The following is a 27681-nucleotide window of genomic DNA, read 5'->3' as shown; positions in this document are numbered from 1 at the left end:
AGTTTTCTACTTTCAATGGGATTTTAAAACACTTCTAAAAGATGAAACATTAAAAACAGCCGCACCTTCATTCATTTAAATAAATTATTTGAACTGCAGGATCTGAAAATTCCCATCATTCCTACTAAGAAGTCAGACCTGAGATGTTCAGGAGGGAGATGATTAAAAAAAGGTGAACTGTGATAGGACGATGAATATTAAAGTAGGATTTATTATGAAACTGATGGTTGTGTCTAATCTGGTTTATTGTTGAGCCTCTTCTGTAACACTTTGCTTCCTCTCTCTCTGGTGTCGTGTGGTTGTGTGGCAGGAAGTCCTGCTGGTTGTGAAATGTGTTTACTGCCAGCTGGATGTGTTGTTGTGTTGGTTCACCGCAGCTCCATGAATCTGACACTCACACACGTACACACCTCATCTGGAAGTACTTTTACTCCTAATACTTTTTCTTTATCTTATTTTGCTTCCTCTGACATCATCAGTTTAAATAAAACTTAAACTATACAAAATAACCCCAAAGTCCTGGATCAGAGGGCGGAGCTCTGGACTAATGAAGGGCCTGGACACACCTGAGGAACCACAAACATCCAAATATGTCCTGAGGTTTGATTTCTCCCCATTAAAGCAGGATGGAAGCACTTTGAGCTTGGCCACGTTAAACAGCTGCTTCCATCAGAAGAAACAATAAAACATCTGCATGACGACTGCTTTCACATCACACCCTTACTGCAGTAAACACTCGCTCTCACACACAGAGACACTCCCTGCCAGTATAAATCAGCCTGTTGTTGTTGTTGATGTTTCTCTTGATGGGCGTAACGTCCGTGGGAGGGGGGCAGAGTCTGAGGGCGACATGATGACATGACACTTCCTGCCAGACACGCGATAAAACAGACGGAGCAGAGCAAGACTCGGTCAGAACCTGCAGGACCCCCCACAGGACCAGGATTACCCCGGACCTCCAGGACCGCCCCGATCGCTTGTTACCATGTGGCTGCTTCTGATGATCGTCAGCCTGCTGGATCAGAACCAGGCTGCGCCAGTAAGGCTGGATCATACTGGTCAGTTCATGAGTCAGACATGAGGCTCATCTGTGACTCTGAAACGTGTTTGTGTTTGTCTGCAGCTTCCAGGAGACCTCCACAGCCTTCAGCTCCTCCTGCAGAGCCAAGTGGACCAAACAGCAGTGAGTCAGTGCAGTACAAGTACACAGAGTACTCTCAGTTCTATGTGGTTACAGCTAGAGCAGTAGAGTCCACCAGAGCTGTAGTAAACTTGTATTTTGAGGTGTTTTCTTCAGGTAGATATTGATGCAGCTGTTTCTTCAGCCTGAACCTTGTGTTTCCCACACACACTGTAACTTGTGTCAAGATGAAACCCTATCGCCTTCCTCACATTAAAGCATCTTCATCTGAATTTCTTCAGTTTCTAACATCACTGTGTGTCTGCAGCCTTCGGCCTCTCCTGACCCCGCTCAGAAGATCACTTCCTCCTCCTCCTCCTCTTCTTCATCAGTTTCCTCGGAGTCAAGCCAGAGTTCAGAGGTCAGAGGTGACCTGAGTTACAACACAGTCTCACTGCATACTCTGAGTCTATTTGCAGCTTTGAGGGTAGAGTCTGGTAACATCTTTAATTTGGTAAAAACTGAACGGAGTCTGGTCCTGCAGTCCAGCTAATGCAACTATCTGCTATATCTTGTTAAATGATCACAACATAAAATGCTACATTATTCAAAAACCTCAGCAGCATCCGTCAGAAGTAATTTTATAATATGTCCTCCATCTGCAGTCATTATGTCCTGTCATGTGCTGAGTTTTTTCTTATTTGTAGTTTTTACCTTGTAGATTAAAAGACAGAGAAACTGCAGCTTTAAAATGAGCGTCACAGTGCCATGTGACCAATCAGCTGTGGTTATTAAGGACAGAGTGACTGAATCAGTCCATTTGGTTGATGTTTACAGGGTCCGCAAATGGTGCGAGAACGGCAGAACCTGGAGAACACGGTAACACACACACTCACACACACGCACACAGCTCCCTAAACAAATATCGTCACTCTTACTGTGCTACAATGTGTGATGTCATGACGTGTGTCTGATGTCATACCCTGCAGGCTGTGGAGCAGGTGGACTCCTCTCAGGAGGTGAGCCGTCACTTTGATGTAAATAAAGCTTATTTTAATGAGATTAAATGTTAAAAGTGTGTGTGTGTGTGTCAGAGTGAGGAGCTCCTCCAGCCTCCCAGTGACACCAACAGCACAACCAGCACCAACCTGTGGATCAATGAGCTAGTTTTACTGGGAGAGAGAACGGGCGAGCAAGAAGGCGACGGAGAGAGAGACACCAGAGACGGAGAGGACAGCGTGGAGAGCCAACACAGGGTGACATCACTGTGACATCACACACACCTGGGCAATACTTTAAACAAGAATATTTGTTCTGATCTTCTGGAAGATCAGATGAGTGAGACTCTGGAGCGCAGACAGCTTAAATTATATTATATTCTTTTACATATTATATCTATTATATTATGTTACATTGATGTTGATGGATGCTAATATAAAAATATAACATATACACCTGTCAGGTTTTAGGTTATTTCTGTCTGCAGTCCTGTGCAGGTCACATGACTTACAGCAATAAAACTAAAAAAAAAAACGAGCTGAGACGAGACTGAAAGCACAGCTGGTTCAAACTGATTCCTGATTGATGAAAGTGTAATGATAAAGCATTAGATGGGCTTGTCCCATGTCTCCTGGTTGGGTCTATGAAACTAACTCAGCCTCCCCCTCAAGTCAGCTCGTCGTCTTCTTGGCACCTTCAAGTTCTACAAAATAAATCAACTCTAGTGTGACTCCCCCCTTTCTTTTTTGACCCCGCCCCCTACCAGCCTTTGCTGATGACCTTCCACCACCTCCTGACACGACCTCGGCACAAAGAACCCGGTCTGATCTCAGAAGTGGCTGCAGAGGGAGGCGTGTCTGAAGTTGGCGACGTGGGCGGTGCCAGAGAGGAAAACTCTGAGTTCCTGCGACTGTGGGATGACAACATTGAGCGAGAGGCCGGGCTGACCTTTGACATGCCTGACCAAGGCTTCGATGAAGATGAGGCGGGGCTTGAGCTGGGGTTGTAGAGGCCATCCCCCCATTGTTATGATCACTTATTAACCAGTGAATGATGCGATTATTATTAACTACTGAAGCGTCACAGAACATGTTGCTCCACATGTTAAATGTTTGTTTTAACTGTCCCGATCAACAAAGCTCTGAAGTTTTAATGAGCACTGAGCATGAAACCAGATCATCACACAGTGAATTGACACCGAGATATCAGCCTCTGTTTGGATCCCAGCAGCTTAACCTGAAACAATAAGCTGAGTTTGACTGTAAATAAACATGTTCCCATGTTTTGTTTTTTCTGTTCAAGCCTGAACATTTATTAAACTAAACTTCACATCTGTGCCTTGTCACTGTTGGGTAATAAAAAGTTTTAATTTTTCATGAACTCCAGTTTTATTGCTTTTCCATTTAAATATCATCACGCTTGATCCACTGTAATTATTGAAATTGTTAATAAAATTGTGGAGTCTCAAGCAGCTGCGTGTTTGGCTGCACTGTGATTTAGACTTATTCACCTGAATCTTTTTAGTTTATTTTTAGTCATTTTTTACACAATAAAACTCAGATGACATAAAGAGAGCTGCGACATGTTTAGATATTTCGTTTATTTTCTTTGAAACTTACAGAAAGGACCAGACTGGTTCGCATCACTTTATTTTTTTGTCAACAAACATTATAATAAACATTAATGAGGTTAATGATTTCATTTTACAGGCCCTGATAAGGAAACAAACTCTACTTTGCAGCAGAAAAAAAAAGTAAAACAAATGCAGTTTTACTTTGTTTTAGGTTTTTTTCCCCCAGGTAGTGGTTCAGCACTGTAACAACATAGCTTCAGAAAAAGGCAGAATCAGCGCAGCTTCTACAGGAAGCACAAGTTTGTGATCCTTAAAGAAGAAGTGTGCCATTTATCGTCCTAACAGGAGCAAAGGGTTTTGATTGGGGCTCTGAAATGCCCGATATGTAGAACTGTGAGCAGCTCCTGGTGGTCTGTGGATCCCTGAGGACATCTTCTCCTCTGGTTTTACAGCAAGTTTGTGGAGGTGGGTTCTGGTCAGTCTCATTTTCTGTGCCTACATTAAATAAATGTTTGTCGTCTTTAATTGGGTGTTTGTTTGTTTGTTTTTAAATCTCCCATAAGGTATTATTCACAGTAACAGAAAGTTATTCATTTCTGTTGCTCAGCATTTTTTCCCCTCACAGCAGCACACTGCAACAAGCAGACCACACAAATGTGTTTATGATGTTCTGAACAATAGAACAAACTCATATGGAATTCCACTGCAGACATTAAAAAGGAAGAAGATCTGAAAATCTTCTATGTGAAACATGAAAATGTTCTTTATAAAGAGGCTTCTGCTGATCCCGGCTTCAAGTTCTCTGCCCTGTTCTGATGTTGTTCTTGGTGTTGTTTGAAGGTGCCCTTGTGACGGAACGTTTGCCCGCAGTCCTCACACCAGTATGGTTTTTCTCCTGTATGGATTCGCATGTGACATGTCAGGCTGAACTGCCGACTGAAGGCTTTCCCACACTCATCACAGCTGTACGGTCTTTCTCCGGTATGGATACGCTGATGTTTCCTCAGGGAGCACGGGCGGGTGAAACTCTGCCCGCACTCCTCACAGCTGTATGGCTTCTCTCCAGTGTGAGTTTTCCTGTGTTTTTGTAAAATACACTTCTGCTTGAAACTTTTCCCACACTTGTCGCAGCTGTACGGCCTTTCTCCAATGATAACTCTTTGATGATTTTTAAGGGAGCACGTGTGGGAAAAAGGTTTTCCACACACCTCACACCAGGGAGGACTCTCTCTGGTGTGGATTTGCTGGTGGACTTTCAGGGAAAATTTCAAAGCAAAACTTTTACCACACTGGTCGCAGCTGTATGGTTTCTCTGCTGTGTGCAAACGTATGCAGTGAGTGTTTAGACTACATTTCAGAGTAAAAGTCTGACCACACTGATCACACCTGTATGGCCTCTCACCGGTGTGACTTCGTTTGTGCTTCTTCAGATGGGACGACTGAGTGAAAGCTGAGCCACATGTGTCACAGCTGTACGGTCTCTCTCCTGTGTGAGCACGCTGGTGGCTCAAGAAACCACTTAGTTGATTGAAAGTGGACGGGCACTGATCACACCTGTATGGTTTCTTCCCGGTGTGACTTCGCTCGTGCCTCCTCAGATGAGACAACTGAGTGAAAGCTGACCCACATGTGTCACACCTGTATGGTCTCTCTCCTGTGTGAACACGCTGGTGCGTTAAGAAAGTCTGTAGTCGAGCGAAAGTGGACGGGCATTGATCACAGCTGTACTGTTTGTCATCCATGTGAATCTTCCGATTCTTGTTTGAGGCGTTGTCATGGTGCTGGGAGCCATGATGTCTGGGTCTCTTGTGGTCACCACGTTTCTATGACAAAAGAGGAAAAAGAAGGACAATTTGGTACAACAAGGTGAATATAATTACAGAGACAACACACAGGTGCTGTGACTGAGCTTTGAAACCTGGTGGAGGAGGGTGGATGGAAAGAGGGAGGAGAAATACATGTGAAACTTGAAAAATTAGAATATCATGCTGTCAATGGAAAATTGTACTTAGTAGTCAGTATAAGCTTTTAATGATGTAAGTTTGCATATTATAGAATACTGTATGATGACCTTTTGATGACTTAGACTGTTGTCCACTACAAGACTGTTTTATAAATTCTTTCTCACAGCGATAATAGCTGAACAAGCAGGAAGAGGAGAGCTGGACACTTTTATCTGCGCTCCCTAACAAGAAGCAGGGCCGCGTCCTTCTGAATCTCACAACACACACACATACACCTGAACCACTCTTATCTTCACTCCCTACGCACTAACATTCCTCTGCCTATGAATAGACGTATTCACTGTTGTATTGCTTTGTATATAAATAAAGACCAGAGCGGTAACGGAGCGCGCATCACAGGGCCCCCACTCTGGTGTGAGCGTTCTGTGACCGCCCTTGTATACAAGTGAAAACCACAGTGTCTGTGTGTGTTTCTACCCTTAGACTCTTAGCTGAAGAAGTGTCTTTAGAATAAATCTCTTGACACGTGCAAAATTTCATTTATTTCAATCATTTAGCTTAAAAGGTGAACCTAATATAGGATAGACATTGCAAGATATTTCAAGCCTTTATTTGTTATAATTTTAATGATTATGGCTTACAGCTTATGAGAACCCCAAATTCAAAACCTCAGAAAATTAGAATATTACATGAAATCAATAAGACAAGGATTTTAAATACAGAAATGTCAGACCTCTGAAAAGTATAATCATGCATATGTACTCAGTACTTGGTTTGGGCCTCTTTTGCATGAATTACTGATTCAATGCGGTGTGGCATGGATGCTATCAGCCTGTGGCACTGCTGAGGTGCTGTGAAGACCAGGTTCAATAGCGGCCTTCAGCTTTTCTGCATTGTTCAGTCTCATGTCTCTCATCTTTCTCTTGGCAATGCCCCATAGATTCTCTATGGTTGTCAGGTCAGGTGAGTTTGCTGACCAATCAAGCACAGCATTCCCATGGTCATTGAATCAGGTTTTGGTGCTTTTGGCAGTGTGGGCAGGTGCCAATTCCTGCTGGAAAATGAACTCAGGATCTCCATAAAGCTCGTCAGCAGAAGCATAAAGTGCTCCAAAATGTCCTGGTAGACGGCTGCATTTACTCTGGACTTAATAAAGCACAGCGCACCTTTATCTTCCACACTTTTCCCTTCCACATAACTTCCTATTAATGTGCTTTGACATAGCACTTCAGAAACACCCAACTTCTTATGCAATTAGGGCTTTCCCTTCTTATGGAATGTGTTAATGATGGTTTTCTGCACAACTGTCAGGTCAGCGGACTTCCCCATGATTGTGATTCCTACTAAACCAGACTAAGAGACCATTTAAAGGCTCAGGAACCCTTTGCAGGTGTTTTGGATTAATAAGCCCATTAGAGTGTGACACTTTGAGCCTAACATATAGATCAATATTCTAATTTTTTGAGCTTTCAAATGTGGGGTTTTCATAAACTATAAGCCATAATCATCGAAATTCTAACAAATAAAGGCTGGAAATATCTTGCATTGCATGTAATGAGTCTATATCGTACATTAGTTTCACTTTTTAAGTTGAATTAATGAAATAATTGAGCATGACATTCAAATTTTTCGAGTTTCACCTGTAGAAGAGGTGGACAGAGACAAGTAGGTAGGGAAGAAAAGGAGAAGAAGAAAACACAGATACTGAAACAAGGAGGAAATGTTTTCTTCTCTAGAATATTATTTCCTTTCCTTCCTTATTAACACATCATTTCATTATCTTCTACTTCCTTTCTTCTTCTCTCCTTCCTCAATGGCTTCAACCTCTCCTTAATTTCTTCTCACCCTCCTTGTTTATTTCTCTCCATGTTTACTTCTCTCCCATCTCACCTCCTCCTTTCCTTCCCTGTTCCCTCCCTGCCTAATTTCTTCCTCTCTCCTTCATTGTAGAACATGTTTAGCTGAGGGAGGATAACTATGGAACGCCAGGACTGCCATAATGAATTAATTAAATACAACATTAAATAATTAATTAAATGTGGCAATAATTAATTAAAATTGGAAATAATTAATTACATAAATATTTACGAAACATGTAATTAATTAATTATAGACACATTTAATTAATTATTGACATATTTAATTAATTATTGCCACATTTAATTAATTATTTATTTATTTCACATTTTAATTAATTATTGCCACATTTAAATAATTATTTAATGGTGTATTTAATTAATTCATTTTGGCACAGTTGACTCCTTCAGGTCTCACCATGAAATAATTTTATCTGTCAACCTCACCCATCAAACTCAGGGGGCGGGTTAACGCTGATCGAGTCAAAACCATTGCTTTGGCCTGGTGGCCATTGTTTTTAGCACACAACAACCGGCATGTGGAAACTAACAGAACTGAACTTTGAAAAACCCTGTTTGTGTGTCACCAAATACAGTTTTAATATTTTTTAGCCGAGAATGTAGTGGTTTAATCTTCATATGTCTGGTCGGTTTGTCAAGATACAGCCTCTTTGAAAAAGTGCTTCGATGATTTCGGAGATGTCTGCCCAGTCTCACGGCAAAGCGTGGGATAGACCCGCTCGCCTCGCCAGCAATCGAGCCGTTGTTACCGCCGACAAAGCGCAGGCCCCGGTACACAGCTGTAATAACCCCCGCTGACACTGACTTATTTTACTGAGGTTATATTTATCGGGGTTTTATTTCCTGATGTTCGTATGTGTTCTACGTGTTTCAGTCGCCAATTCTGAATTATAACTAACATTAAAAACATGTTTAAGGAGGAGAGAGAGCAAAGAAATCCGATTAACAGCTGATCTTTGGGTTTTTGTTCAGTAATCAGCGTGACCTGCGTATAAACGCATAAAAGAGAAAACGTTGGTGTTTCCCTCATGTAGTAACTGCTGGCTTTAACTGTACAAAGGTTGTTCGACACTATGAAACACATACAGACTTCATGATGTTCGGCTAATATTTTTATTGTGAATATTAATCATGAGGGTAAACGGCTCTGTACACCACGGAGCGAGGTCAGCATATCCACGATATCTTCAGCTCTCTGAGTTAACCCAGAGTTTCCCAGCCGACTAATCTAACTGTCATCTACGAATATGTCACGGGTCATATCAATATGATTTTAACAGAAAATCAACCTTAATACTGCCAACTATTCCAGAGACGTGGAAATCTACAGCATAAAGAACACAAAAATATAGCAGTCTAACGCAACACTGTAACAGAGATGAACCGTCAGTTTGTCGCAGATCAAAGTGGAATGAAAGTGATTGGTTGAACTGGTGTTCGCGATCTGTGTTTTCTGCATTTTCATCAGTGTAAGAGACTCAGCAGCAGATTAGAATAACAGTTATACATTTAATAAATCACCAAATGAATACACGATCGAACCTGTTCCGACAATTTTTGTATTCCCTCAGCTGCAGACTCGCTGCTGTTTTAATGTTTGAGAGGAAGATTAGATATAAAGCAAACGTCAAACATAGACTCAGTCTGCGGTCACATTTGATATGAGGCCAGGACGTATAGTGGCTGTGTCCTGTTTTAGGATCATATATGTAAAATTGTTGTCTGACCTGCGTCGATCCAGCCGCTCAGAGTCTGTGGTTACCATGGTTACTGCATAAGCAGCTGTAATGTAAACAGCTGGCACAGCGGAAACCTACCAGCGACATGAGTGTTTATGTTTTTCATTGCAAAAGAACTGTCTGAATGGTTAACTGAAGTTAACTTGGATAAATTATTGTTAAGGAGTATCACAGATAACGCCCACGTGAGCTGTGTGACTGTTCACCACTACACTGAAATCAGTAGGCTATTACTGAAATACACGTGCTGTATCATAAACTATGATATAAACAGGGAGGTCCTATTAACATGTTTAGTTTTAAAGGACACTTTCCTGCCTTTAGTGTCATTCATGAGCAGTATTAGTTTTCTTCTAACATCCAGAAGTCTGCACGATGTATTTCATAGTTTGTAACAAACATAACATGACCGAAAAAGAAAAAAAAAAGAAAAAAGAAAAAATAGAGAGACAAAAAAATCACACAAATTATATGTTAACCTCATTTATTTTTAGTTAAGTAAACTCTTCTAACAGACAGCTGGTGCTTAGAATACAGTTGAACAACTATTAAAAAACAGATGATATAATATTTCTGTCCAGGTTGCAGTCTGCATGATGAACACGCTGTTGCAAACTCTGCTCCTCTCGGTGGAAATGCGCCTTGTCTTTCCTCTTTGTATAAAACATTTTAAAAGTCAGTTTAATCTCAAAATTCACTGTTAAATCCCAAACTCACCAGATAAAGAAAAGCGAATGGTTCAGTCTAACACATGTGCCAGTGAACCATTAAAGGTCTGTAAAACTATGCAGTTGTGAAACGTAACTTTAACCTCAGCCAAACCGATTTGCTCAGTTGTAAATAAAACAGCAAAGTAAACGTGACCCGACAGACAAAACCTGAGTGAATTAAGTCCAGTGTTTAACCACTGAGAGCTAAAACTCAGGTGAGGTTTCAAAGCTGTGTGCGGTGATTGGACATCAGCCGCTGATAAAGTGGGTTCGCCTATAAAGTGCTCTGTAGAGAAACAAGCTCCAGCAGCTCTGCGCTCGGGAAAAAAACTATATTTACTTATGTTGTGCAGAAAAATGCGCTGACATTGCGTTATATCGAGCACCGGCTGCCCAGTTAAACTGTGACTATCACCAGGTAACGTGGGCGTGTTTCTTGAATTAGCAGCAGGTGTTAAACAGCTGACAGGTGAGGAGGAGGATGCATGCAGGTAAACTGAGGGCCTGCTGAGTTGATCGCTGGTTTCGTGAGAAAAATGTCAGCTCGTTCTTTATGTTACAGAAGCACAGACACACAAGACCAGGTGGAAAGAGACGATCGTTCGGTGAAAATGAGAATCTGCGAATGCAACATGTGGAACATGGAGAGTGGAATATGTAAACAAACCGGTTAACGTAACCCCCTCGGTGCACTCTGCATGCTGACTGTTAGCAGAGCAGTGAAATCTCTGAAAACATCTGAGCACTTTTGCAAACATGTTCTATGCTGACAACCTGACCAGACATGTGAAGATTACGGCGCGACATTCGCGGCTAAAACACTGTTAAAAGTGTAGTTGGTGACAGAAAACCGGGGTATTTTAAAACTACACCACCACCATTGCTGCCTGTGATTTGAAATGCATTCTGGGATACCTGGCTGCCCCAGGTCTACAGAAGCAATCGATTATCTAGGATCGACCTGTTTTGACTTACTTTGCACGGCAACCAATCAAATGTTAGAGAAGCTGCATGGGCAGCGTTAACCCCGCCCCCTGAGTTTGATGGGTGAGGCTGACAGATAAAATTAATTCATGATGAGAGCCAGGCGCCAGGACTGCCAAAATGAAATAAATAAATATATCATTAAATAATTAATTAAATGTGTCAATAATTAATTAAACTGTGAAATACATAATAAATGTGTCAATAATTAATTAATTAAATGTGTCATAACTATTTATTTAATTAATTAATTCCAATTTTAATTAATTATTGCCACATTTAATTAATTATTTAATGGTGTATTTAATTAATTCATTATAGCAGTCCTGGCGTTCCATAGATAACCAGCGTTATCACGTTGACCTCTGAGCGCCTCGTGCTCAGATTCATGCTTCAGCAGACTGCAGCTTGTGAGCTCTGCACATGAAATTATTAAATAAAACTGAACACAAAAGCAGCTCACTCTGGTTTGCCTCCCAGGCTGAAACGATGTTTTATTTCTGACTTTCTCTCGAGTCCAAACTCAGAGATCCTCCACTCACAAACTTTGGAACAGCCGACCACAAAGTAATTCACACCACAGGATTCAAAGTTAATAAATACTGTAAGATTACAACAGAGTAGCACTACGGGACATTTATTTATGGCCTCACCTACTGAGTATCCATCTGATAACAAACAGGTTGTTGTGCTCAGAACATCCTGTTCTAATCTAATCTAATCTAGTTTTTGTGTTTGTGCACTAGTGGAGTGATGTGGGTGTGTCTGACCATCTTGTGTCTCCTCTGCAGGGAGAAACTAGTTCGAGTACATTATGTGTGGACTTCACCCCCAGCAGCGCTCTATTATTATATTTATTATTTATTTGTTTTTTGTTTAGTTTTGTCTGAGCTTCTCCACTTTCTCTAAGCTGTCTTCTAATAAGCTATTGTTGAAGTACTCCGACTTCACAGATTGTTTTGATGGTAGAGATCAAACAGAGACAAGAACTTCATTTGACACTCTTTATTTTCCAAGCATTCAGTGAACACATATCTGGAGACCAAGCAGCTAAGAGCTCTCTATGGGCGAGGTCTGGCTAAACAAAGGGATGCACTCATCTATATAGGGCCGTGGAAGCTGCCCTCTGTGACACAACTCCTAGTACTTTTCTCTCTCTCCATCTCTATAGAAACACCACTGTCTCCCCATTGTATCTCGCTCACCTTGGTCTACTCCCCTTTCTATGCAAGCTGCTCACATTCTTTGACTACACAGAAGCAGGCCTGAAACTAAAACAATCTGAAACACAATTAATACAGCATGAAATCAAGAGAATTACTTTATTCAATTTAAAAAGAATAATTATCATTAGCTTTGTCGTTTCCATTACTTCATTCCAGACTATTTTCTGCACTTCAAGCTGCATCTCCAGCATTTTTGTATTGAACCATGTGTTCTCGCTACATTATTAAGAGTTTTGCAAGTTTAGCTCAGAGATCATAAACTCAGTCCTCGCTGCCAGTTTTTTGACACAACAAAACTCTGTGGATGCGCTTAGAGACTGCATTGTGGAGAGCACACTGACCAGCTGCATCACTGCATGGTACAGCAGCACTACTGCTATGGACTGCAAACACCTGCAGAGAGTGATAACAACTGCAGAGACGATCATCAGGTCATCTTGCATATTAAAAACTGTCTTTAGTGATTCAGGATTAAAGCGCTTATTGTCATATGTACAAAGAAAAGTATTTCTCTGTGTATTGAAATTCTTTCTTTGCTATCCACACACAGATGCCTGGTTAATATTTACAAATAGAACAGAAAAAATACAAATAGTACAAATAAATAAATGAAGACAAAATTTAAGTGTGAAATAGATGTAGTGCAAGAGATCTGTTTCTACTTAATAAGAACAACCTGACTCTCCGTACAGATGCACTAACCTGTAGTTATAGAGCAGATGCACAGTTTCTTCATCAGCCTTTCCCCCGTTTTTATGATGTTTTATGGCCATGAACACGTTTGAATCTAGAATTCCAATATTATCCATTCAATTTCGCATTAAAACATTAAAAAACTCAAATTGTTACCTAATAATAATAATACCACTTTTAAAGCCGTTTAAATAATCGCCACGGCTTCTGGGGGGACGATTGCTGAGTTTACGAGGTGCACCTAAACGCCCCATGCATTCCTGAAGGCGTCTACAGCTTGGATCCTAGGTTCTGATGCAGACGCGCACATCGTTTTCTTAAACTGTGCGGCTGTGTCCCGATGCTCTCTCACCTGGAGCTCAGCGCGAGCTGAGGAGGACTCATCTCCGTTGCTGTTCTCCGTGTCCCGGGTTTCCTCCTCCATTATTCCTGCTCTGCTCCTGTTCCGCCAGTACTCTCTCCAACTCTCGCGGTGACTAAAAAATAACGCGAGAAGAACAAAAACACTCCCATGGCCCTTTCTCAAGTACGCGAGTCCGGCACGCACGGACTCGGGATTTGTACAGCGTACTTGATGATGTCACAGGTCCGGAGTTTTTACTGTCGTCCCCTCTTAATTTAACTGTTAGTAATATGTTATGAAGCTTAACTGTAATCACAGCCAAACCGATTTACTCAGGAACAAATAAAACACTGAAATAAACCAAACATTAACATTGTGATCTAAGTGACTTATATATCATGTTTAACCTCAGGAGCGAAATCCCTATTAATAAAAATAATGTACATGTATGCCTTAATAAAAACAAACAGGTGAGATTTTAGAACGCGTTATTTTTATTTTAGTGGACACTCAAAAATTACAACAGACAGCTGCTGGCGTTTGGAAGAGAACTGAACAAATATTTAAATTATAATCGGACCATTTTGAAGCAGCCTTCAGAATCTCCACGTATTAACATGCTGTTTTTGTTCCCGGTGAAAATGTTTCCTCCCGAATTGAAATATATCTCAGCCAAAACGATTTACTCAGGAACAAATAAACCAAACATTAACATTTCGAAGTTACCTAACAGACTTATATATCATGTTTAACCTGAGCAGTGAAAGACCACGGGAGGGTTGAAAACGATGTGCTGGGAGTCCGCTGCGATCCTCGACCTCCGAAAAACGTCGGAGCACGTTTGGAAATATGTGATATCTTGATAAATCGAGCAGATATTTGAAGCATACACAGCTACATTCTCACTTCAAAATAACTTAAACGCTTATTTTGCGACCCAGAAAGAGTAATATTTAAAAGTTTTTAGCCGCGCTCCTCCGCCATTGCCGCGTTTGGGTTTTGTACTGATGACGTATCACGAGTACACGAGAATGCAAGTACGCAAAAGTACGCATATTGAGACAGGCCCCTTGTGTATTTCTTTATTGACAAACATCTCCGATGGTAAAGTGTTGGAATCTCATTCTGGACTCATTTCCTTCCTTTCCTCTTTATTTCCTTCTCTGTCCCCTCATTTGCTACCTCCTTATTTCCTATCTTCCTTATTTCCTTCTTCCTCCTCGTATGCTTCACTCAGCAGGTGTAAATCACCCTTATTAGTGAGGTGAAAATAAATCTGAGAGTTTGTTTCTTTACGTTAATCCGGAGTGAGCCTCATCTGTGACACAGATTATAATCTATTTTTATTAATTCATTGTTTTTCTTTTCTACGTTTATTCTTTTAAACGTTTTTAACCTGTCAGGACGGCTCCTTGTTTGTGAGAATAATAACAAAGTTTAACAATAATATGAAATGTCAGACTTCATGGGAAACTTGTCCTTCAGAGCCATCCTATGTTTATCACTGCATTCAGAGTTTGAGTTCATGGATGGGAAATCTGCTGCTCACTTTGCTTCAGGTCTGAAACTGATCAGCGATCCCAGAGGAACATCGAGAACAATCAGGCTGCACTGATGATCATGCAGAAAGATGCAGGGAATTCTTTTAAAGAACAGGTTTTTATTCATGGCAGTGAAGAAGAAACTCGAACTTTTCCATCATTTACTTATTCATGTATTACTTAATTAGATCAGAGACTGGAAGACCAGCTCTGTAGTTCTGATGGATAACGACGCATCACACTCACAGAAAAGCTGAACCTCTGTGAACATTTTACCATCAGCAGTAAATATTCAGAGAAGGTGAAGGTCAGGCACGCACATCTGATTACACAGAGTTTACCTGCTCGCTCAGATCTGTTTAAATAAAGGTTCCTTGACTGTGCTGACTGTACACACACTTTATTTATCCTGGATATGATGAGCTGCACTGAGCTTCTGTAATAACTTTACTTAAACGTGTGAGTACACTCTGGTCAAAGATGATGTTGTGTTGTTCTGTTTACAGTTAAATAAAGACTTGAATCCTCTTAAAATCATCACTTTCTGTTTTTATTTACAATCATTTTATTTACGCAGCATCACAGCTTTGTCACATGTTCATCGGTTCAATATCCATTTCTTCTCACGGCGCTCATATCCAACTGTTCCTCTGTGGTCGATGACTCCGTCCACTCCATCGACAAGTTTAAATAAAGCTTTTTTGAACACGCTACTCGCTGTCCCATGACAATCGTCTGAGGGCTCCTCCTGTGTGGACGACGGTGAGGCCACAGGTCGCTGCAGCATGACGTCACCGTAGAAACACCATAGTAACAAGACCTGCGAGACAACCACAGTATTACTGCTTCCTTCTCTACCTCCTCATTTCCTTTTCTGCCTCCATCTTTGTATGTTTTTGTGTACTTCTAAATCTTTAACTTCTCGTTCCCTTATCCACCATCTCATTTCCTTTTCTACCTCCTTATCTCCTTCGCTTTTCCTCCAACTACATTCTTGTTTCCTTTTCATTCCTGCCTTTCTCTCCTAATTCCTCCTCTATATCTAGTTTCTTTTCCGCTTCCTTATTTCCTTTTCTATTTTCTTGTTTGCTTCTTTATCTCCACATTTTCTTCTGAGACTCCTTCCTTTCTGCTCTGATTTCTCATTTCCTTAACTGTCCCTAGATTCCTCCTTTCTTCACCTATAACTGTTCTTCTCTACTTCCTTGTTTCCTTCTCTATCTCCTTCAATTCTTTACCTTCTTTTGGCTTACTTTTCCACTGTCTCATTTCCTCCCTGCCCCCCTCTCTCTCAGATCATACAGACGTGTGTGTGTGTGTGTGTGTGTGTGTGTGTGTATGTGTGTGTGCGTGCGTGGTGTTACCCAGTGTGTAGGCACAGACCAGCTTCTGATTGGTGGAGACGTGCAGCCAGTGTGGAACCAGCGAGTTGCTGTCAGTGTGCAGGGGGAGCATCAACACTGTGACACACAGCACCGCCACAGCCACACACACCGCCCACTGAGACGCGCTGCGCACAGCTGCAGACACACACACAGAAACATCATCAGTAAGATCAACTCTGCACCGGCGAATGCACTGCTGCAGGAACCAATCAGAGCACTCCATGATGCCTTACCTGTGCAGGCAGGCAGGTGTGCCTGTGTGGGCAGGAGCTGAGAATTAGGACGGGAAGGCGCCCTTTGTTGACCTCCTCTTTGCTCCTCTTCCTCTCGTCCTCCTCTAAGCTCCGCCCAGATCTCCCGTCGTCCCACCTGGCCTCCGCCCCTCACCTCCATGCGAAACCGGTCCCTGCGGCCACAGTTTCTGGGGGAGACGTCCAGATGACGCACGACCCTGACAGGAAAATGAAATGCTTGATTGCATGAGAGCGTCGTTATGAATTAAGTTTGAAATAAAGTTTGAAACACTCACAGGTCGACGCAGGACTTGGCCCGGATGCTGCCCTCTGCCTCCACCACCCTGTAGAACGAGGGCGCCGTGCACCACACTGTGAGGACAGAGAGAGAGGCTGTTAGAGCCAGTGGCGGCGTGACCAGGGCCTAAACATGGCTGCACTCACTCTTGAAGCTGAGGCTGAAGCTGTAGGGGTTGTAGAGGGTCAGCACCCTCCTATGGGAGCTCCTCTGCTCGGCGTAAAACACCATCTCCGAGGGGAACAGGAAGACGGCAAGCTGCGGCATGCCCCCCGCCGCCACGCTCTGCTCCCCCACCACCGCCGACCCCCCCTCGTCTCCTCGCCCGTCATGGCTCTGCCTCCTCCTCATTAGTCCGCTCTGTGTGGAGCCCCGCCCGCGGACATGATCTGAGAGCTGTCATTGGATACCTAGAGGTAACACCGCCTACCACCACAGTGAGAAAAAAAAAAAATCATTTAACGAGGAGAAAAAAAGTTTCTCTTTCCTAGGCTGTGGCTCCTTGGTTCCTCCTCTGTCTCCTTATTTTGTACAATGCCTCCTTGTTACCTCTCCCTACTTCTTTCCCCCTCCTCCTCGTCCTTTCTGTGTCCTCATTTCAACCCTTCCTCCTTTATTTACCAACTCCTTTTTTCCTTCCTCATATCCCTCCTTCCTGCCTTTTCTCTGCCACCATGATTTCTTACCTGATACCTTGCTGCCTTCTGCACGTCTTTCCTTCCTTTTGTTTCTTTGTTTACTTCTCTACCTCCTCTTATCCGTCTGTGCTTCTTCCCTTCCTTCTCTGTTTCCGTATTTACTTCTCTACCTCCTCGTTTCCTTCCCTAAACAAACAGGACCCAGCATGTAAACAGTGGAGAACAAACACAGGTAACGCCTCATAAATAAGTACCTCAGCTCCTGTGTATCCCTCCGCTGCCAGCCTGAAATTGTCTATTTCTGGATCTCTGTGTAAAAAACTCCGAAAAACTTCACTAACAGAGTTTCTGTTAGTGAGCTTCCTGCTGTTTGCTAACGCTAGCTGCCCAATCACTCCCACCCGCTAAAACACCGGTAACGTGACGCAGCAGAAACTGTGGCCAGCTCCGGGATCTGATCTCCGGCTGCCGGACGGTCACACCGAGGCGTTTTATGGGAGTTTAATCCGGTAAAAAACAAAAAAACAAAACAGAAATAAAACCGCTCAGTGTTTCTACTCACCGCTGCCCCCGGATCTACTTCCTCAGCAAGCTGTTGCTTATGATAAATCCCTCCCCCTCTCTAGCTCTAAACCAATGAGCGTTCGGAAAGAATCCCAGCCTTCTGTTGTTTTGTGTGTCACATCAGACTCCTTAGTTTGACGCTGTGTTTAAGCTGAAATGATGGTGGCAACAGTTGTAATTCATTTTTAATTCTGAAACTAAACAAGAAATCATTTTGGATGTATAAAAGCCATAATATTCAAGGAAATGGTACAAGAATGGTTGCTACAATGTTTCAACCACGCTACAAGAAAATGCTTTCTATCTTTGGCTCTCGGAGGAGGCGGACGCATCTTTCACCCTCTCCTTCCCTTATCTTTCTGGATTATCCTTTTGTGTTACACATTTCACTGTTTTTTTCCTTTGCTACCTAGCCTGACCTGTACGGTCGGCAAGGTCTGTCATCTCGGTTGTGGGCAACTGACAAATAAAGGCCATCTCATCTGATCTCATCTCATCTCATCTCATCACAATGGTACAACATTATAAGCAATAAATTATTTAACAAATAATTGTGGCTTTTAGTTTCCTTATTTAAAAACTAAACATTTATATAACGTCCTACCAGTTATACACTTTTAAATTTATGTTTTCTACATATTTATAGATATACTTACTTTAAATAACTAGCATTGTAGCATCTGCTGCATTCAAGTTCTCTCGGAAATGAAAGACATAAGAATGCCATGCACGAATTTTTAGTTGAATAGGCCTGTCGCAGAAGCAAATCAATGTTTAATTTCATTTTTGTCTTTATCAAAAGGCTTGTCATCGTTTCAAGTATCAGTCTGTATAAACATGTTTTTGGTCAAATGATGATTAATTCATAATCAACTTCACGTGTGTAATTTATTGCATGTCATTTTAAAATAACATTTTTCTTATTAATATAACATCAGTAAGCTAAAGACTACAGCCTTCTAAATATCGGATATACGCTGTACGTCATTAACTTCGCTGTATTAGTTAATAGAGTTCGGATGGAGGAGTTTAAAATGAGACCTTGAACGTAGCACGTTGATCGTTCCTCGTCTCCTGATTGGTCCGTTGCTCTTCGTGTCTCGGGACGCGTCCGCTTTATAGAGTCACCTTGCTGCTCTTGCTGCCGCCGCTGCGACGGGGAGAAAGCAGCCGGAAAGCTCGGCCCAAAGGCACACAGGCAGGCGGGCGGCAGAAATCTGAACGCAGACTCTGCGGCCACTGACCGATCAGGGCAAACATGGCGGATGCGAAGCCCAAGACCTCTCCGAAGGCCATCAAGTTCCTGTTCGGGGGGCTGGCTGGGTAAGTGATGCGGCTAGCTCCCATGCTATGGCGCTAATGTCAGGGGTCAGAGGAGAGCTCTGGTCAGTTTAAACCCGCTCTGTGTCAAACCTCAGTGCGGTTTAAAGGACAGCACGGAGGCCGTTACTGCAGCGGAGCGACACGCTGATGGTTAGCTGTTAGCAGCTGATGCTGGCTGTCACAGGACGGGCTGCACCCCGATAACTCAGCGGGGACGTTTTTCATCAGCACACCGGCGTCATGACGAAATCTGGGCACCTTTCTGCATGTGTTAGCTAGCCATGTTCGAGTAGAGCTTCCTGCCCCTTTTTCTCACCAGAACACGTTTAAACATGCAAACTCGTAAAAGTCCTGAAAATGTTCCGCTTGTATCCCCGGGAAATTATTTGTTAAAACGTCCCGCCTGGGCTTTACACCGAGGAGTGCTAGCAGGCTAACGCTGGATTAGCAGCGAAGCTTCCCTAAAGTAAACTCTGACAGCAGATGAGGGGAGGTCGCACCAGTCAGGGGGACCTGACGTCGGCTCGCCGGTCTGAGCTCAGCCCTGGCCGAGTTCCCGTTAGCATGCTAACTGTTAGCCGGGGTGGATGACAGCTTTATGACCATGATGATGAAGATGATGTAACCTGGTTTAGAGTCCTCTAAACTCTGAAATGAGGTTCAGTTAGACTCTGATCCATGTTTAATCTATCACAAAACATTTACAAATGTAATCATGTATCATAAAAGTTAGGGTTAATTAAGCCAATTAATAAGTTGATGAATGAATTAAAATTATAATCTCAATAATTATCTCATTCTGCGCCTCAGTGATTGGATGCCCCTCACGCAACAGGGTGCGTGACTATCTCTGACATCATACTGATCCAAAAATAGAAAAAAAAATGATAAACTGAACAATTTGACCTTTTGGCTCACAGGGATTAGTGAACGTATGCTGACATGAAGGTTAACATGAGTGTATGAGAGGAAATATGGAGAACCAGGCTGTTCAGTGACTCTATCTTCTTAAACTGAATGTTTGCTTTCAAGTGTGTGTGTGTGTGTGTGTGTGTGTCAGGTTACCTTAGCAGACGTAGCAGGTTAAACAGCCTCATGATAAACAGTTGAAGGTCACCAAATGTTGACAGTATGGCTGCTTCTTACAAACTCCGTGAGGCGGTGTCAACAGTTGACTTTATTTCAAACCTGCACACCTTTTTTTCATATATATATATATATATATATATGTGTATATATATATATATATATATATATATATATATATATATATATATATATATATATATATATATATATATATATATATATCTCAGAAACTATAAAAGTTAAAAATAATGGCATGACTAAATATTAGAGCTGTAGGTAGGTTTACAGATTAGGCCTTACCTCATTTATATTTTAATCCATATTTGGTGTGAATCAGAGATAATTTAGAGGTATTTCTGCACCAAATCTAATTGTCAGGATCACAGCACGCTCTTCTGTGAAGCTTCATTTGAGATAAATTAGATAAATAAATGAACGTGTTCTCATTTAAAAAGACAAGAATCGCTGCCCCAGGCAGGTTTTCATCATCGTGAGTTAATCTGTGCTCTCTCACCTGCTGCCGTCTGTTTTCTAAGGGAGGCTAAACTCTCACCTCCTGATAAACTCACAGTACCAGCTCTTCCAGTCCCTGATAACTTATCACTGCAGAGTTACCACATCGCTGCAGCTTCACTGCTAACAGGAGTGTGAATTTATTTGAGGAAAACACCTCTGTTCTCGAACTGCGCTTAAACAAACTGCCATGTTTTAGTTTTTACTGTTTCCCTTAACTGTAAAACTCCTCCCTGATGTTCTTTTTCAAATAAATCTTTTCAAGTGAACTTTGATTTATTTTGATGAAAAAAAACAGACACATTGTCACATTGTTTGGATTTCAGTGGAAGTCGTTGGAACAGTCAGTCCAAAGGTCTCATTTTATAAGTTACGATTTAAATCTGTTCAGACATCTGAAATAAAGTGTCAGATACATGAAAACAAGTCTGCGCTCCCAGGTTTTGTTGTGTCTATGAATGTGCCAAAAAGTATTTGGTTTCATGTTTTCTCAGTAATGCTTCAGCTTTAATAAACGTACCTGTCCTGTTTCCTCTCTGCAGGATGGGCGCGACCGTCTTCGTGCAGCCGTTAGACCTGGTGAAGAACAGGATGCAGCTGAGCGGTCAGGGGACGAAGGCTCGAGAGTATAAAACCAGCTTCCACGCCTTGTTCTCCATCCTGAGAAACGAGGGCGTGCGAGGCATCTACACCGGGTACCAGCGCTTCGCCCCATCCTGATTTTTATCATTTTAACTCACGTTTCGTCTCCCTGCTTCACTGTGAGTTTCTTTGTGTGTTTGTCAGTCTGTCAGCAGGTCTTTTGCGCCAGGCGACCTACACGACGACCCGTCTGGGAATCTACACCATCCTGTTTGAGAAAATGACCAGCAGTGACGGCCGGCCGCCGAACTTCTTCCTCAAGGTGTGCTGAAAGAGTGAAAGGCTTATGAGCTCTGAAATCATCTAACCAGAAGCTGGTAGAAAGCTTTTAATCAGTGGTAAAGGTGTAGATGCTATAGCACCCTCCATGCTGTTGAGTAACAGTGTGCTCCCCCTACAGGCTCTGATTGGTATGACAGCTGGAGCCATTGGAGCATTTGTGGGGACGCCAGCAGAGGTAGCACTGATCAGGATGACGGCTGATGGACGGTGAGACTCTGTTTACCTTAGAGCAGCTTTCTCTGCTCAGCATGGACACAAAATGACTCGCAGGCGTTTTCCTCACTGTTTGTGTCTCCAGGTTACCTGCAGACCAGCGGAGAGGATACAAGAATGTTTTTAATGCCCTCTTTCGAATAACCAAAGAGGAAGGCGTCACTACACTGTGGAGGGTGAGCCTACCATCGTCATCATCACGATCATTTTCTTCACTTGAGCCTGAATGAGTAGTCATTAGTCCAGATGCAGTAATTTAATGTAGAAATTTTAATTGATAAAAAGGTTTGGATCGTTTAAAGTGGTCCTTCACGCTGAGTAGATGCTGCCCGATTTAACATCACATGAACATTACATTAGTTCTTTTTTATTTTTCTTATATGTTTAACTGTTTATAGTTTTTCAAGCCGTTGTACTGTTATTAATATGTGTGAAAGCTGTTAATGGGAACGGTGAGCTATGGTTGCAGCTTTTATTGAGGGGTGAAAAAAAGCTGTTGCAGTTCACTGGTGTGAATCCTGAGCATACATTTATAATCTCAAAATAACAAAAATGACCTCAGTCTTGATTCTCCAATATTTTTGAATTTGTCTTGTTCACAGCTTATCCTCATGTTTCAAAATATTTATTTTCCGAAAATTCTCAGTTTTTCTTCTAAACCAAGTCAAAACTGAAGAATGTCACATGTTTAAAATCTGGGTCTCTTTATCAAACACAAATCTCTAATCGCTGCGTGAGACTGTGGTGCAGTATTCGCTGCTTTTTAGATTAATTCTAACTCTGCAGGTAAAATACAACAATTGAGTAAACGCTCATGGATTTAGTGGCTTTGTTTTATTTAGTTTTTAAAATGTGTCTACAATATTTTAAATAATTTCAAACTGAATTAAAAAATCTGAATTATTTTTATTAAAAATATTAATTGAATTTTTTTTTAATTTGCAAAGGATTTTACTGACCATCTGCAGTACTTCCATGGGGCAGCAGAGGGCAGTGTCGCAGTCTTTTTAAATGTATCAGAATACTTTATTTTTCCCAGAGGAATCTACGTGGTCACAGTTGCTCCAAGACGGGAAGGACAGGGTTCTTCTTTTCTATATCTCTGCATCTTCTTTCTTTTTTCCTGATTATTATTTATATTTGTTTTGCAACAGTTTTTCCACCAAAGACGGTGCAAACATAGGCCAGATAAACTGAATACTGAGTCATTATAGTGCCTCAGTTTTTGTTCAGTTATAAACACTTGGTAGTAACATTTTAATCTTTTCACTTAAAAAAAATTCAAAAACTGCTTGCAGGAATCTAAAAGCTTTATCCATGAAATTCTCACTATATGATTAACGAAATTTGACACTTTTGTCCTTGAAAGCATTCTCTGGAGTGATTTGTGTGCGACTGCTGTAATATCAATAACAAAAGTTAATTGATTTTTAAAAATAAATCAAATTTCCTGATGAGCGTTAGTAATAAAATGAGGATTTAAGTGCTGAAACCTAAACTAGGACTCATCTCAGCTATTCTGCTGAATCAAAGATGGAGGGGAAAAAATGCTGAAACTGTAAATCAGAGCTACAGCATGCTCTGAGGGTAGCTGACATCCCTCCACGTCTACCCTCACTAGTTCATTTTCCACAGAAAAGACTCCAGACATCATCTGTGGAGCGTTCACGTCTGTTTGTTGGTTCAGGAGCTTTCACGAGTCTCTTTGGGTGTTTTAAACAACTGAGCTGATGATGACTCTGTTGTTGCAGGGCTGCATTCCCACCATGGCTCGAGCCGTGGTTGTGAACGCCGCTCAACTGGCCTCGTACTCTCAGTCCAAACAGGCGCTGCTCGACTCAGGTGCCCAACGCACGCACACACGCAAGCACACAGTCTTGCAGTGACGCACACTCTTCATGAATATGTTTGTGTGTTTTCAGGTTATTTTAGAGACGATATTCTGTGTCACTTCTGTGCCAGTATGATCAGTGGTCTGGTTACCACGGCAGCCTCGATGCCCGTCGACATCGTAAAGACCAGGTGAGACTGAAGGCGTTTGATGAACTCTTCTTCTGTGGTCGAGCCGAGTCTGACCACCTTCTTCTTTTTCTTGGCAGGATCCAGAACATGAAGATGATCGACGGGAAGCCAGAGTATAAAAATGGTTTGGTGAGTCGCCAACTTTATTTGTTTTTACTTGTTTTTTATTATTACATTTTGGTCATTAAAATCTTTTTTTTTTTTTTTTTTTAGCATGAAAGTTAAATAATGCTCTGAAAGCAGATGAGCTGATGGATAAATAATATAATATTGTTTCTGGTGATACTGTGATTTTGAAGTATTTGTACAGGTTACTTCTGTATCTTTTGTTCTTTGTGTAACATTTAAATTTAGAGATTTTAGAGAATTGATTTCTTGTGATTTTCTTGTACATAATCATTTTCTGACAATCCGCAATACATGTTGACAGGCCTCTTTATTAGGTACACATCGCTAGTAACAAGTTTTATCTTCAGAACTCTTTAAATCTTAATAAATTTAACAAGGATTTTGCTCCATATTAACATCATATCATCACACAGCTGCTGCAGGTTTGTCAGTTGCTCCTTGATGAGGAAGATGCTCCATTGGAGTCAGGCCATTTGAGTACAGTGAACTTATTTTCTTATGTTAGAGATAAACCGAGCTTTTTGACAAGTGTTATCCTGCAGATATCAGGAAATGTGGTCATGACAGGCCAGTGAGAAGACTGGTATACTCTCACAGGCTGAACCAATGTTCAATTAATATAACTTGTTCCGTTAATAAGTGTTTATATTCTGTGCACCAACTGAATTATCTGTGTCATGATCAGGAGGTGCTGGTTCGAGTGGTGGGGAAGGAGGGCTTCTTCTCTCTGTGGAAAGGTTTCACTCCATACTACGCCCGCCTCGGCCCGCACACCGTCCTCACCTTCATCTTCCTGGAGCAGATGAACCGCCTCTACAAGACCTACGTCCTCGACGTTTAGCCCACGCACACACAGGCACACACAGTGTTTGAATTCTTTCTGTAAAGAGAAAAATGTAAATTAAGTGTAGTTCAGACATCATTCACAGATGTTTTGAGTAATTAAGTCTTATTTGTAGAAACCCTGCCCCACTGTCTCCCTGACAACACTCAGCATCGTGATGGGTAACCATGGTAACAATCATGGCTGAGCAGACTCGTGGTTGAATAAAGACTTTTGACCTTGCTTTGTATTGTCATTTCCATCACTTCATACTTGGACTACTGTTATTAATTACATCAATACGTCGGTTACACTATATTGTAGTCGATACTGATGTTGATGCCTCTCAGTGGCTCAATATAACATCTGGCACAGCTGTTATGAAAGTAAGGGAGAAAGTTTCTCCAAATCTCTGCACCCAGGCAACCTAGCTTAGTCCTGATGGTCTTCCTCACCAATTTTCTGCCAGGGTGAGTTTAGCTGTTAATAATGTAGACTCTATTATTAAGTGAAAAGAATAAATTACACTTTTAAGAAACCTTCTGTTTTTATGTAGTTTCCATGGTAGCAGGCTGCATAATCCTCTATAACTGTAATGGATCTAAAAGTGTTTAAATCTTCAGTTTTAGATCATCCTCAGTCTAACCTTAAAATCATAGGACAGCATTACATTTTGATATTAACAGTAACTCTGGGCCTCTGTAGTGTACAGCTATAGCCATCTCTTTCTAAAAATGGATAACAAAAACTATGGAGTGCTGAGTCATTAAAAAATACAGACTATTAGAGTAACAGGTGTGTAGCGTCGCTAACTAGCTAGCAAAAAGCCTCAAAGTGGGTATGCTAGCAGCTAATCTAGCAAATGAATTAAGTGGTTTTATATGTTTTAAAACTAATATAAGCTGTGTGTCTTCATGAGTGACGTGGTTGTATTTACCTTAAGTCATCAGTTGCGCTAAACCCATCAGCAGGTAAACTGGTCAGAATGCTCTGGTTACAATCCAATTCAGTTTGTCTTTTGCACAAATGAATCCACCTTATCCACCTGTGTTTGTCTGCCTGAATTACACTTACACTGCCAGGGAAACTGAACAATAATCACAACAAAGTCTAAAATAAAAACTGCCAAATATCTGCACCGATGAGTCACGCTTTATTTTCTGAGCATCAGAAATCTAGCCATTACAAGTCTCAAATTTCCAGCATACATCACTGCTTCAATTCAGAGTTAATTCATGTTGCTACCTAATTCCCCTCATTCATCTATAGAGGTCTTTAATTGCCCAGAATTGCATTTGATCTCTTCTCCTGCCTATTCTTCCTAATTTTGTGTAGTCATCCACAATCCTGGACCATCTTATTGAGGCAAGGGGCTACTTCTCTTCAACAGCCTGCCTAGCACTTACATTACTGCAGAGGTCTTTGACCTTCGTAACGCAAAGTTCTTACAGCTTGTAGGGGATGGCTTCTTTGGGTATCTGGCAGATCAAGGGAGCTGCCGCCAGTTCCCTTCGAGGCCTTCCCCAAACTTTGTCTATTACAACATGCTGTCGAACCTAAAATTAAGTTATTGGCCCAGCTAGTAAAAGTCTAAAATAAAAGCTGCTAAACAGCTACACAACTGAGTAACACTGTATTTTCTCAGCTTTAGAAAAGGTTTCAATCTGTGACCTGTGCAGCTAAAATGGAGCAAAATCTGTTTTATACCTTGTTAGCTTGTGACAGGATTACAGTTTAACTCTGGAATGAACACACCTGAGTTACAGGTGAAGCAACATTTTTCTCCTCCCCTCTTGGTAATCAAATGCAGCAAACCAGGAAACAGGATGTTCCTCTTCTTCAGTAAAGAGAGATGCGCAGGCAATCAGACGGAGTTCAGACCAAACTAGCAGCTTCCTCTGAGTGAGTCCAGCTACAGGAGAGAAAAGTGGAAAACTCCAACACTGCTGCTTCAAGCTGCTGACGCTCCACACACTGAATGTGAGTTTGAGCAAAAACACGACTCAAAGGAAGTTTCAGTGAAGGTCGTAGAGGAGGGAGGGGAGCCAGGACTGACTGTACTGCCTGTCTGCTGTTTTCAGCTTCACTCACAGACTCAATGGCTTCTAGATCACAGGAGCATCTCTGCTGTCTGCACCCCAAGGAGATACTCAGACTCTACTGTCTGGACCATCAGCAGCCAGTGTGTGTCGTCTGCTGTGCCTCAGAAAGACACACCAATCATGGCTTCAGACTCATCGATGAAGTTGCACGACAACACAAGAAGGTACTTCAGGAAACTCTGGAGCCCTTAAAGAAGAAGTTAAAGGTTTGTGAAGAAGTTCAAGTGAAGTTTGATCAAACAGCAGAACACATTAAGGTCCAGGCCCGACACACAGAGAGGCAGATTAAGGAGCAGTTTAAGAAGCTTCACCAGTTTCTAGCAGAGGAAGAGGAGGCCAGGCTGGCTGCACTGAGGGAGGAAGAGGAGCAGAAGAGTGGGATGATGAAGGAGAAGATGGAGGCTCTGAGCAGAGAGATAGCAGCTCTTTCAGACACAGTCAGAGCCACAGAGGAGCTGAGAGCTGAAGACGTCTCATTCCTGCACAACTACAAGGCTGCAGTGGAAAGAGTCCAGCGCTGCCCCCTGCTGGATGATCCACAGCTGCCCTCAGGAGCTCTGATAGACCAGGCCAAACACCTGGGCAACCTGACCTTCAACATCTGGAACAACATGAAGGACATGGTCTCCTACACTCCTCTCATTCTGGACCCAAAC

At 41.9% G+C, this 27681-nt stretch overlaps 4 protein-coding genes across 10 annotated transcripts; 2 read left to right on the top strand and 2 right to left on the bottom strand.

Annotated features, from left to right (window-relative positions):
* Nucleotides 1-888: 888 nt before the first annotated feature.
* LOC120438975 lies at nucleotides 889-3499 on the top strand. The gene is made up of 7 exons (XM_039609603.1): nucleotides 889-1039; nucleotides 1124-1183; nucleotides 1449-1541; nucleotides 1958-1999; nucleotides 2110-2139; nucleotides 2215-2376; nucleotides 2886-3499. The coding sequence occupies exons 1-7, from the start codon at nucleotides 986-988 to the stop codon at nucleotides 3126-3128; spliced, it is 684 nt and encodes a 227-aa protein (XP_039465537.1). The 5' UTR covers nucleotides 889-985; the 3' UTR covers nucleotides 3129-3499.
* Nucleotides 3500-3700: 201 nt separating this feature from the next.
* Nucleotides 3701-13445, bottom strand: LOC116336121 (zinc finger protein 418-like). Of its 3 annotated transcripts, XM_039608361.1 has the most exons (3): nucleotides 13238-13349; nucleotides 12895-12979; nucleotides 3701-5515 (listed from the first exon to the last, which is right to left on the bottom strand). In XM_039608361.1, exon 3 carries the CDS (start codon nucleotides 5432-5434, stop codon nucleotides 4457-4459), a length of 978 nt encoding a protein of 325 aa, XP_039464295.1. In that variant the 5' UTR covers nucleotides 5435-5515; nucleotides 12895-12979; nucleotides 13238-13349; the 3' UTR covers nucleotides 3701-4456. The 3 variants fall into 3 exon arrangements, with proteins under 3 accessions (XP_039464295.1, XP_031615766.2, XP_039464296.1); XM_031759906.2 differs by lacking the exon at nucleotides 12895-12979 and having other exon boundaries at nucleotides 13238-13445; XM_039608362.1 differs by lacking the exons at nucleotides 12895-12979; nucleotides 13238-13349 and adding an exon at nucleotides 12186-12874.
* A 1852-nt stretch (nucleotides 13446-15297) lies between these two features.
* On the bottom strand, nucleotides 15298-18221 carry LOC116336124 (motile sperm domain-containing protein 1-like). 5 transcript variants are annotated; one of them, XM_039608357.1, is made up of 7 exons: nucleotides 17886-18220; nucleotides 17372-17509; nucleotides 16832-17111; nucleotides 16684-16759; nucleotides 16388-16605; nucleotides 16153-16289; nucleotides 15298-15589 (listed from the first exon to the last, which is right to left on the bottom strand). In XM_039608357.1, the coding sequence occupies exons 3-7, from the start codon at nucleotides 17034-17036 to the stop codon at nucleotides 15368-15370; spliced, it is 858 nt and encodes a 285-aa protein (XP_039464291.1). In that variant the 5' UTR covers nucleotides 17037-17111; nucleotides 17372-17509; nucleotides 17886-18220; the 3' UTR covers nucleotides 15298-15367. The 5 variants fall into 5 exon arrangements, with proteins under 5 accessions (XP_039464291.1, XP_039464292.1, XP_039464294.1 ...); XM_039608358.1 differs by lacking the exon at nucleotides 17886-18220 and adding an exon at nucleotides 17578-17869; XM_031759909.2 differs by having other exon boundaries at nucleotides 15418-15589; nucleotides 16134-16289; nucleotides 17886-17980.
* Nucleotides 18222-18965: 744 nt separating this feature from the next.
* Nucleotides 18966-25166, top strand: slc25a11 (solute carrier family 25 member 11). Its single transcript, XM_031759907.2, has 9 exons — nucleotides 18966-19210; nucleotides 21355-21507; nucleotides 21599-21716; nucleotides 21855-21943; nucleotides 22035-22125; nucleotides 23701-23791; nucleotides 23872-23971; nucleotides 24049-24100; nucleotides 24786-25166. Exons 1-9 carry the CDS (start codon nucleotides 19146-19148, stop codon nucleotides 24939-24941), a joined length of 915 nt encoding a protein of 304 aa, XP_031615767.1. The 5' UTR covers nucleotides 18966-19145; the 3' UTR covers nucleotides 24942-25166.
* Nucleotides 25167-27681: the final 2515 nt, after the last annotated feature.

Source organism: Oreochromis aureus, linkage group 3 (assembly GCF_013358895.1).
Source record: "Oreochromis aureus strain Israel breed Guangdong linkage group 3, ZZ_aureus, whole genome shotgun sequence".
NCBI lineage: Eukaryota > Metazoa > Chordata > Actinopteri > Cichliformes > Cichlidae > Oreochromis > Oreochromis aureus.
This window is presented reverse-complemented; position numbering and strand designations above follow the sequence as displayed.

What these genes read in the sequence shown, in the direction of transcription:
- slc25a11 (XM_031759907.2), top strand. Translation starts at nt 19,146, where the DNA reads ATGGCGGATGCGAAGCCCAAGACCTCTCCGAAGGCCATCAAGTTCCTG. An exon ending in CTGTTCGGGGGGCTGGCTGG is followed by an intron (nt 19,211 to 21,354) that starts GTAAGTGATGCG and finishes TCCTCTCTGCAG; the next exon opens with GATGGGCGCGACCGTCTTCG. An exon ending in GTGCGAGGCATCTACACCGG is followed by an intron (nt 21,508 to 21,598) that starts GTACCAGCGCTT and finishes TGTGTTTGTCAG; the next exon opens with TCTGTCAGCAGGTCTTTTGC.
- LOC120438975 (XM_039609603.1), top strand. Translation starts at nt 986, where the DNA reads ATGTGGCTGCTTCTGATGATCGTCAGCCTGCTGGATCAGAACCAGGCT. An exon ending in ATCAGAACCAGGCTGCGCCA is followed by an intron (nt 1,040 to 1,123) that starts GTAAGGCTGGAT and finishes GTTTGTCTGCAG; the next exon opens with CTTCCAGGAGACCTCCACAG. An exon ending in GGCAGAACCTGGAGAACACG is followed by an intron (nt 2,000 to 2,109) that starts GTAACACACACA and finishes CATACCCTGCAG; the next exon opens with GCTGTGGAGCAGGTGGACTC.
- LOC116336124 (XM_039608360.1), bottom strand. Translation starts at nt 17,036, where the DNA reads ATGAGGAGGAGGCAGAGCCATGACGGGCGAGGAGACGAGGGGGGGTCG. An exon ending in GCCAAGTCCTGCGTCGACCT is followed by an intron (nt 16,606 to 16,683) that starts GTGAGTGTTTCA and finishes TTTTCCTGTCAG; the next exon opens with GGTCGTGCGTCATCTGGACG. An exon ending in ACACCTGCCTGCCTGCACAG is followed by an intron (nt 16,290 to 16,387) that starts GTAAGGCATCAT and finishes GTGTGTCTGCAG; the next exon opens with CTGTGCGCAGCGCGTCTCAG.
- LOC116336121 (XM_031759906.2), bottom strand. Translation starts at nt 13,309, where the DNA reads ATGGAGGAGGAAACCCGGGACACGGAGAACAGCAACGGAGATGAGTCC. An exon ending in CAGCTCGCGCTGAGCTCCAG is followed by an intron (nt 5,516 to 13,237) that starts GTGAGAGAGCAT and finishes CTTTTGTCATAG; the next exon opens with AAACGTGGTGACCACAAGAG.